Source organism: Nanorana parkeri, unplaced genomic scaffold, assembly GCF_000935625.1.
Source record: "Nanorana parkeri isolate BGI_ZX_2015 unplaced genomic scaffold, ASM93562v1 scaffold53, whole genome shotgun sequence".
In the NCBI taxonomy this organism is placed as follows: Eukaryota; Metazoa; Chordata; class Amphibia; order Anura; family Dicroglossidae; genus Nanorana; species Nanorana parkeri.
In genome coordinates, this window is record NW_017306321.1 from 2,719,279 (window position 1) to 2,729,988 (window position 10,710).

General features: G+C 48.6%; 1 protein-coding gene and 1 non-coding gene across 2 annotated transcripts in view; both read left to right on the top strand.

The window, feature by feature from the left end:
* The window catches only part of SMC6 (structural maintenance of chromosomes 6), a 79,110-nt gene that overhangs the window by 32,013 nt on the left and 36,387 nt on the right, over positions 1-10,710 (top strand). Inside the window, exons 19-20 of the mRNA XM_018575405.1 lie at positions 2,668-2,748; positions 3,478-3,648. Of these exons, the coding sequence (XP_018430907.1) occupies positions 2,668-2,748; positions 3,478-3,648 (252 nt within the window). The remainder of the gene's footprint in view (positions 1-2,667; positions 2,749-3,477; positions 3,649-10,710) is intronic.
* On the top strand, positions 5,818-5,900 carry TRNAL-UAA. The gene has a single exon. It is a non-coding gene; the product is annotated as a tRNA-Leu (tRNA).

The window sequence follows — 10,710 nt, forward strand, 5'->3', positions numbered from 1 at the left end:
GCAACTTCAGCGCGAAATTATAGCTAATTTGCCTACAAACGTCAGGTGGTCATAATAATCTGGCCACTCAGTGTATTTACTATTAGTGGCCAGCTTCCAGCGCATTCACTGATGTACACTCACCAGCAGGGCTCTGCTCTGTCCTTAGCTCTGTCATTTACTGTGCTTGGGCTATAAAATGTTTGTCACTCACTTTTTGCCTTGATGTGGTCACTGCGTTTGTGCAACTGTCAAAACTCTTTGTGTTGTATCTGTGAACCTGCCTGCATAGGGACTGTGTTCTCCATTAGGGTCATCTTAGAGAGGAACTGCTGCACTCCTTACCATAACCCCAATGTACAAAGGAGGGTGGGTTCTGTAGTAACCACGGATGGCACCGTGTATCTGTCCTGTCCACTGGAGGGGGGCTACTTTTGTTCCCCATGGCCCTTCTGTGTGTTGTAAAGTAGTCACCGATCCAAGCTCACTCCCAGGATGGACTACAATCTCATGTTTAGTTTACTAATTTATATTGAGATTATAGTCCATCACAGGAGTGAGCTTGGATCGGTGACTACTTTACAACACACACAGGGACCATGAGGAACACAAGTAGCCCCCCTCCAGAAGGAAGGACAGTGTCGGCACCAATTCAGAGATGATTTGAGGATCTACAGCCGAGTGATGTACAAATAAGAGACATTTTTGTTAATAGTTAAGGTACTTGATTGTATTTTTAAGATTGAACTCCTGAGTTTTGTGTCACTTTAAGAAGCAAGGTTATTGATATGGAGCGCTGTGAACGCCGACATCTTCGATTCTTATTGTATTTTCTGTGTTGGCTTTGGTGGTTTTGTAGTTTCTATTTTAGACTTTTCTTGCTACGATTCTAGTCTTTCCAACACTTGTCAGATGTTTTTTGAATTATCTTGGATGACTAACGAGCACTGTTGCCCTTCTGTTGTCTTGTACCAGCCTTGCCACTCTCCGTTCTGCCCTAACATTGACTAGTCGCTGACGGCCACAATTCGCACGTTCAGACCCAGAATTTCGGATGACAGTCCGATCTTTAAACACTTTAACAACAGCTGCTCTTGAACATTTAACGTATTCTGCTGTTTTGCTGATACTCGCTCAATGGCTCCGAGCGCCAACAATCATCCCACATTCAAAGGCTGTTAAATGGCGTTGTTTACCAATATCTTCAGAAACAAATCACTTCTACTGTCGTGGTAAACAACCTGCTTCCCTATTTATAATGGTCTGGCCCTCTAGCAACTTCAGCGCGAAATTATAGCTAATTTGCCTACAAACGTCAGGTGGTCATAATAATCTGGCCACTCAGTGTATTTACTATTAGTGGCCAGCTTCCAGCGCATTCACTGATGTACACTCACCAGCAGGGCTCTGCTCTGTCCTTAGCGCTGTAATTTACTGTGCCTGGGCTATAAAATGTTTGTCACTCACTTTTTGCCTTGATGTGGTCACTGCGTTTGTGCAACTGTCAAAACTCTTTGTGTTGTATCTGTGAACCTGCCTGCATAGGGACTGTGTTCTCCATTAGGGTCATCTTAGAGAGGAACTGCTGCACTCCTTACCATAACCCCAATGTACAAAGGAGGGTGGGTTCTGTAGTAACCACGGATGGCACCGTGTATCTGTCCTGTCCACTGGAGGGGGGCTACTTTTGTTCCCCATGGCCCTTCTGTGTGTTGTAAAGTAGTCACCGATCCAAGCTCACTCCCAGGATGGACTACAATCTCATGTTTAGTTTACTAATTTATATTGAGATTATAGTCCATCACAGGAGTGAGCTTGGATCGGTGACTACTTTACAACACACACAGGGACCATGAGGAACACAAGTAGCCCCCCTCCAGAAGGAAGGACAGTGTCGGCACCAATTCAGAGATGATTTGAGGATCTACAGCCGAGTGATGTACAAATAAGAGACATTTTTGTTAATAGTTAAGGTACTTGATTGTATTTTTAAGATTGAACTCCTGAGTTTTGTGTCACTTTAAGAAGCAAGGTTATTGATATGGAGCGCTGTGAACGCCGACATCTTCGATTCTTATTGTATTTTCTGTGTTGGCTTTGGTGGTTTTGTAGTTTCTATTTTAGACTTTTCTTGCTACGATTCTAGTCTTTCCAACACTTGTCAGATGTTTTTTGAATTATCTTGGATGACTAACGGGGAATGTAAATTTTTGCACGCTGTTTAAAGTGACATTAAAGGATACGGCTTTTTTTCCTCCCCCCAATGTTAATGTCAGCACTTACCTTAAATTATGTCTCTTATGTCTGCGGTTCTCTGATCCAGCGCTGACTCTTCTGTCCTTGCTGGCACTTCCTCTCCCACGGTGTCTGCATGCGGGTGCACGCGTCCATAGACTTACCTTGTGTCTCTCCTCGTCTCCCGGCCAAAAATCTGAACTGCGCATGCGCCCGCCCCAAGATGCTTTGCGCCTGCCCGAGAATTTTTAGATGGGAGCGCCCAGGGAAGACACAGGTAATTATTAACCCTTTTCAAAGCGGGTTTTAAAAAAAAAACAAGCTTTTTGCATATATCTACTGCTTGCTAACTTTAATAACAAGGAGGGCAGTAAATGAGAAATGGTGTAATATGGAAGTAAAGCTTTTAAATCCATTCAAGATTTGTGATTATCTTTTCTTGTATTGTTACAGGCCCAGCTCAGAGAAGCTAATGCTCGTATAGCCGATCTGGAAAGTGTAGAGGAGCAGCCTTCTATTGACATCTCAACATTGGTGAGATGATTATTTTATATGCATATAACTCTCAAAATATGTCTGTGAAGGTTCTCATTCATCCAGGTCATGATATATCTGTGAAAAGATAAGGGAAGGCAACTGGACATGCTGTATTTTTCGTGAAGACGTTATCTGGGAATAAATATGGTGAATGTTGCTCCAATCCACATAATCTGTTAGTCATAACCAGGTGTTGATTGCATTCACCTATTTGAAACTATGAGGTGTTATTAACCTGCCCAGGGAGAGGTGTTAAAACTGCAAAATAGGAAGAAAAATCATATCTAGTTAGTGTTGCCTTTTCATATTTGCATGTTCATTTGAAAAGCAGCGGAGTAGGGCCGTTCTACAAACCATGCGGCTGCTTTAAAAAAAAAAATTAAATGTATACATGTATGGAGAATTAAAAAAAGTAGATCCTGGTCATGTGACCTGACTTTTTAAAGTCACCTGAATATTCACCCAGCCATCGAGTTCTCTCTGCTATGTTAAGCGGAGAAAAATCCCTTGGGCATTGCTGATTTCACACCACAGCCTGCATTTTATGAAAGGCGTGTAGAATGCAGATCAAAGCGAAATTATTACAGAGAGCAGATCTGGATGTACGCTCTCTATTATAAAACAGCCCTATGTTTCTAGATGGTAATATTTCACAGCTAGATTTGGATATATTTATCGGCCTTTTGGTGGTTCCAGCACGGGATTGATTTTTTTTCTGTGTAACAGGAAAGTGAATTACAAGAGAACAAGAAAAAGACTGAGCATGACCGACTTGAGCTGGAAAAGGAGCGGGAGCGCATGGAACATTTCAAATCTCTGCTGCAGAATTCCGAGCAGCAGTATGAGGAGATAAAAATTAAAATCAGTTCTGTGTCTGAGTTGGCGGATCCAGTGAAGGTATATACTATGGAATATTTGTTTTTATTTAGTTTTTTGATGTAAAAATAAAGTGAACCTCTGATAAAGATTATTTCCTTCCGAGAAGCTATAGGGCACACATCCACAATAAGCTATACCTGTAAAAAAAAGGCTGCAGGTACCTTTCCCTCAGAGAAAATGACACTTTTGGGATGGTCGATGTCTTGGTCCCCCACAGATCTCACTGGTTCCTCCTGCCAATCTTCACATCATTACAGGAGACAGTGATTTGTGGAGGTAAGCTGCAGGAACCACTGAGAGCTGCGGTGGATCAGGAAGTCAACACTCCCGAGGTTTCGGTTTTCCTGTGCACGTTTTGTACTAACATCTACTCACCAGCGTTCAGTGATTTGGCAACAGGAGAGGTAATTATATACTTCTGCTTCTGCAGGTATAACTTGAATCAAGTAAAGTGGTACCTCGGTTCACGAAATTTTGCCTCCGTTCGCGAACTCTGCATAGGGTGACGAACACGAACGCGGCCATCTTCCCCCGCTCTGACACGTGGTCGTTGCTTCCTCTAGTCGAGATCGCGGTCGCAGACAGACCTGTGCACACTTGCTGTGAAGCTTTTTTGTGTGCTTTTTAGCACATACAGTACTGTACAGTATTCTTCAATCCAGCTTGGCTCCAAAGCAAGTGCATAGCAAGCATGGTGGTAAAAAAGTTCAGAGCAGTAATGAAGGTGACCCGAATGTGCAGAGCGTTAATGAAGACGACAAGAACGTTAGTGTTCACTTTCTTCGTACTGTACTTTGTGTCAGATTTTTGTGGTTAAAATTCTATTTCTCTTCCGTTCATTGAAGGACACAGGGAACAGATCTATGATCATGTACTGTAGGGTAATATCGCCACCTGCAGGAGAAGGACGCTAGGCACAAAACTAAAGACTAATTACAGCCTAGGGGCGGCCCCTGCCAGTGGCCAAACCCCCCACCTGCTGACAAGTCTCCAGTTTTTTGCCTAGCGTCAGGAGTAAGGAGCTAAGAATTTTTTCTCGGGTATTCTTACCTGACTTTCTTCCTGTTTTTTCGCTGATTCTTCTAGCCAGGGCGACAGGCTGGATGTGGTAGATCCTTGTAGTCTCCCCTGGGCGGGCGCATGCAGACACTGCTACGGTGGGTCGGCTGCTCTGTCTCTGTCTCGACGGAGTGGCCTGTGGGCTTGTCCCAATGGAATTGCATATGACCGGGGGGCTCGCCCGACCGCGTTGCTCCGCGTGGATTCGGCCCGACGTCTCGGGTGCTGGCGGTGGCTGTGGTGCGAGTACGGTGCGCGTTCCCCAGCATGGTGGTATGTATGTGGGGCAGGGACTGTGCGGGAGGACTTCAGGGGCTGCCTGCCCTTCTGTTTGGTTGTGGTGCCGTGTGTGGGGGTCTGTGGGCCTCCTTTGTTCCCCCCCCCTTCCTCCTTCTTGCCCCTTGTTTTCCCTTGCTAAGGGACACGGGATGGCCTGGGGTGGCCTGGAGCCTGGGAGGTTGCTGGGGGAGCGCTGTCACAGTGCTGGCTTCACTGTGTGTCGCGGCCGTGGGTTCCGGTCAACTGACCGCCCAGACACCCTCTGGGCGGCCGTGTCTGGGCGGCCGTCAAAATCGAGCCCCCGGCTTCTGTTGCGGCCTTGCCGGAGGCCGCGGCCGCCATCTTGTTGAGGGCTGCAATGCCCTTTCAGCTGTGCCCTTCCACCGCTGTCACTCGCGGCCTCATTGTTTGGGGTGGCCGGGAGTCTGCTGGGGGATCGCTGTCAGCGCGGACTTCCATGTGTGCCGCGGCCGCCGGGTCCAGTCGGGTGGCCGCGGGTGCCTGGGCGGCCGAATAATCGAGCCCCCGGCTTCTGTTGTGGCCTTGTCGGAGGCCGTGGCGGCCATCTTTTTTGAGGGCTGTACTGCCCTTTCGGCTGAAGTCTTTCGCTGCTGCATGTTCAGCATTCTCTTTTCTAAGCAGTTCTTTCTCCCTGGGCGCTGGGAGGGGGTGCTGCACAGTGAGCAGATGGTGGACGGCCTCCGGGCTTGTTGTACTGTGGGGGTCTGCCCTCTCCCTGCTATGGGGTCCCGGGTGCACGTACAGTCTGGGTGGTCCCCTCCCATTCTCCTCTCTACGCTGCGCGTATACCTGCTCCCCTTTTCCCGGTTTCCCTTGCCCCCCCTTGGGACCGGGATGGCCGAGTGGTTAAGGCGTTGGACTTAAGATCCAATGGACATATGTCCGCGTGGGTTCGTACCCCACTTCTGGTACCATGGTTCGGGGGGGGAGCGGTGCCGCGGGCACTGCCTTATGCCTAAACAATTTTTTGTCCACTGTGAATTGTCTCGCGCTCTGACGCGGAGGCCACCTAAGAGGCGTGCCATGCCGTCGCCTTTCCCAGGTCGGGGGAGACTGAGGGACAGGGGGAAATTTCTGCGGCCGGTATGGGGGATTCCTCCACGCCGGACTGGGGCAGTGAGGCCGAAGCGGGTGCCTCGCTCATGGTTCAGGCCCGAGCACTGGTTACCCGTGCTAATCGTCCAGTCCGGGAGACGCTGGAGAAGGACCCTGGTTCCTCTGCGCTCCCGCGGGTTCCCTATGTCCCCGTTTTTTGATGACTTCATCTATCGGGGGTAGAAGCGTCCCGGTAAGTCATTTTCGGTTCCGAAACGTTTTTCGGTTCGTTATCCATTTGGGGGGGGCCTTGTGGCTGAGTGGTCGTCGTCTTCCACCCAACCGATACCCCCCCCGCGGCCCTTTGGTTTTCCCGCCTGAACGAGGCAACGGTTATCCCTTAGTCGGAATCTCCTTCCTTATGGGATCCTACGGATCAGAAGGCAGAGGCTGTCTCGCGTACCATCTGCGTCCGTTTTTTGGCAGAGGCTGTGGTCTCTAGGACCCTGACTGAGATGCTGCGGCCTGGGCTAAGATGCTGCGTCAGGGCCTCAACAAAAGGGCCCTGACGGATTTGCCTTTTACCAGATCGTTGGTTCAAAGCACCTCTGAATGGGATCATTGAGGATCTGGCGGGCGGTAAGAGTACCTTTCTGCCTCAGGCTAAACAGCCTAGGGACCTCTGGCGGTTGCCCGGTCCTTCATTCTCTGCTCACGAGCGGTTTATTTGTCCCCCTCCGTCCTCGGTGTGGGGCGAAGTTCAACGAGCCGCCATCTACCCGGGCCGCACAACGTGCCTGACGGCCGACAACCTCCTAGCCCCAGGGTCATCTCCCCTCGGCATCAGGGTCTGCCCCATCTCTACTTTCCAGGGTGGGGGGACGCCTTCGACTCTTGCGGGCCTTTGGCTGTCCCGCGTCTCCGACACCTGGGTGCGGGGTTGATGTCTTCGGGCTCCAAGATTGAGTTTCTGTCGCGCCCGGGGGACAGGTCTTTCCAACACTCGCCTGCCTCCGCAGCGGCTGGCGGACCTCTTGTTCCAGGGGGGTGATTGTTCCGGTGCCCGCCTCAGAGTGGTTCGGATGGTTTATGCCAACCTGTTTACCGTTCCGAAGACGGGGGGGTTTTGCCCCATCCTGGGCCTCAAGTGGTTAAACACCTTTGTGCGGGTGCGCAGGCTTTGGATGGAATCTATCCGATTCGTGTTGGTGTGTCTTCGTCAGGGGTCTTTCATGGCCTCCATCGAGGATGCCTACCTTCACATCCTCGTCTGTTCCTCACATCAAGGCTTCCTTCGTTTTTGCTTGGGGGACGAACATTACCAGTTTTGTCGCTCTGCCTTTTCAGTCTGGCGACGGCGCCTCGGTTTTTCACCAGGGTGTTGGCCCTGATTCTGGCGTTGTCGGGGATCTCGATTGTGGGGTATCTGGATGATCTTCTGTTGAAGGCGGAGTCGCATTCTTCTCTGGTAACGGACCTTACGGTCACCGTGCGGTCATTGGTGGAGTTCGACTGGCTCTTGAACTTGCAAGAGTCTTGTCTGGCGACGTCCACTCATCTGGGCCTGGTTCTGGACTCCGTCCTTGCACAAGCTTTCTGCCCGCGGAGAACCTCCTTAAGCTTCGCTCACATGCAAGGTTGTTGCGGTCGCGCCGGTACTTGACGATCCGGTCTTGCATGCGGATTCTGGTTCTCATGGGGGCCTCGCCTCGTTTGTTCTCGGTGGCCAGGATTTTGGCCTCTTTACACCGTAGGGTTGATCACGGCTGACCTAAAGGGCGGTGCAGTCCCAGGTTTTCGGCCTGGACAGTTCTTTCCGGACGCCCATCGCGTCCTACGCTTTGGTTCGCACCTTCGTACAGGGGGTTACGCAGATTGCTCCTCCTGTCCGATCCCCGTTACCGCCTTGGGATCTGAACCTGGTTCTTTAGTTTTTCCGGGAATCTCCTTTTGGATCTTTTGCGGGAATTTCCGCGTCTGCCCTTGTCTCAAAGGGTTGACTTTTTGGTTGTGATCACCTCCATTCGCAGGGTTTCGGGGTTAGCGACTGTCTGGCACTTCACCAATTGTGGTCTTGCATCGGGACAAGGTGATCCTCGACCGTCCTTCCTGCCTGAGGGGGTTTTTCGGTCTTCCATCTCAACGTGGATATTGTTTTTACCTTCCTGGTGTCCGAAGCCCGTCCGTAGGAAGGATAGATGTGGTTCGCACTCTCCGGGTTTCATTGGGTGCTATAGCTTCCTTCCGCGAGTCGGATTCCGTTATGTTCGTTGCGGGATAGCTCCGTACGACGTACGTCCTTGGCAGCGAAAGGGTTAAGGGGCATTAGCCTTTTTCTGTTAAGGCCCATTCTACAAGGGCTGTTGAGGCATCTTGGGCTTTCCGTCCTGGTGCCTCGGTTTCTCGAGTTTATAAGGCCGCTACTTGGTCTTCTGTTCACATCTTTGCCAAGTTTTATAAGGTGGATGTTTTGGCATCGGCAGATGCTGGTTTGGGGCGCATGATATTGCAGGCAGCCGTTTGAGGGGATTGTATTCTGTTGGGTTTATTTGTTTTTTTTCTGCCCACCCCTCTCCAGGTACTGCTTTGTGACGTCCCTACAGTACATGATCCTAGATCTGTTCCCTGTGTCCTTCAATGAACGGAAGAGAAAATAGGATTTTTGTACTCACCGTAAAATCCTTTTCTCTCCGTTCATTGAAGGACACAGGTCCCGCCCCTCTGTGTGGGTGTGTACTCCTAACTGCTTGTTACTTACTGGAGACTTGTCAGCAGGTGGGGGGTTTGGCCACCAGCAGGGGCCGCCCCCTAGGCTGTAATTGGTATTTAGTTTTGTGCCTAGCGTCCTTCTCCTGCAGGTGGCGATATTACCCTACAGTACATGATCCTTGATCTGTTCCCTGTGTCCTTCAATGAACGGAGAGAAAAGGATTTTACGGTGAGTACAAAAATCCTATTTTTTACATATGGTTGAGAACGGATTAACCTTATTTACATTGAACCTTATGGGGAAATTTGGTTTCCGACCAGAATCGTGGAATCAATTAAGTTCATGAACCGAGGTACCACTGTACATTAATTAACCACTTGAAGTCTGGAGTGTTAAACCCCCTTCCCATCCAGGCCCTTTTTCAGTATTCAGCGATGCGGTACTTTGACTGACATTTATTCCGTCATGCAACGCGGTACTGAAATTAATTTTATACCCTTTTTTGGGGACAGATAGAGCTTTCTTTGGGTGGTATTTAATAGAGCTGCAGCTAACGATTATTTTCAAAATCGATTAGTTAGCCGATTATTAAGTTCGATTAATCGGATAAAAAAAATGGCTCCAGTGATGGGACTACTAGTTTGTATTGAGATTGTAGTCCATCACAGGAGCAATCTTGGAGCGGTGGAAGTAAAAAAGAAAAAGTGCGGTGTGCAATATAGTGAAATGAAAAGTGTAAAATTATACAGCAATGAATGCAGAATACCACCAGCTATAGAGGACTACAAAACCCAGCAATTGTACATTATACAGCACAATGCAGAATACCACCAGCTTTAGAGGAATACAACACATCCTAGCAATAGTACATTATAGCTGGCGGTATTCTGCATTGCGCTACATTATGTATTGCTGGGTTTTGTAGTCCTCTATAGCGGGTGGTATTCTGCATTGCACCACTGTATAATGTATTATTGCTGGGATTTGTTGTACTCCTATAGCTGGTGGTATTGCGCTGTATTATTATAGAGCACCATGTGTGGGAAAGTGCAGGCTTACCTGAGCAGTCTTCCAGCAACTTGTTTCTGAGATCAGGCCTGTCTATCGGGGGCTGTCACCCCCCAACACCTGCTCCTCCTTACTCCTTCTCCCCGCCTCCCTGTGCCAATCGTGGGCGGGCGGTGAGCGTGAAGCGGGGAGGAGGTGCGGCGTGTAGAGTGTGAATGCGGGTCTGGAGGTGGGGAGGAGGTGTGCGGCGCGCAGCTTGTGTGGAGCCGTGAACAGGGCCAACTAATCGGAGGCCGATTTAATCGATGATTGAAAAAGTTGACAACTTTTTCAATCATCGATTAGTTGTTGCAGCCCTCGTATTTAATCACCACTGGGGGTTTTATTTTTAATATATTAAGGAAAAATTACAGAAAATTAAAAAAAAAAACTTTCCCCTAATATTCTAAAACATTTATTATTACCCAATGTTTTGGTAAAATATAAAAGACGCGGTCACGTCGGCAAACATGTTGACAAACATGTCAAGCCTTAAAATTGCACACGTGCGCGAATCCTCAAAAAACGACATTTACCCAAAATTGGCCATAGGCGACGCTTTAAAAGCTTTTACCGCTCATCGGTTTAGTGTCATCAGTGATTGATGGCCCATAGCTACCCCCAAGTTAAATGTAAAATGACATACTATACACAGAGCCAAGGATTTTAAGATATTGATGTAGCGAAAATATAGGGTAGAAAGAAATCACAATTCATGTTAGGCCATGTCATGTACTTCGTAATCTACAGAATAACATTTTGTTTTCCAGTCAAACATGAAAATGTATTGTTTTACACTTTGTTTTTGTTTTCGGGGGGCAACACAACCTAGCTATTCTCTTTTCAACATTTCTTTTGCTTACCTTCCTTTTGATACCCACAACTGAGTCATGTGAGAAAGAGTACACCCTCTTTGAATTCTTTGGTTT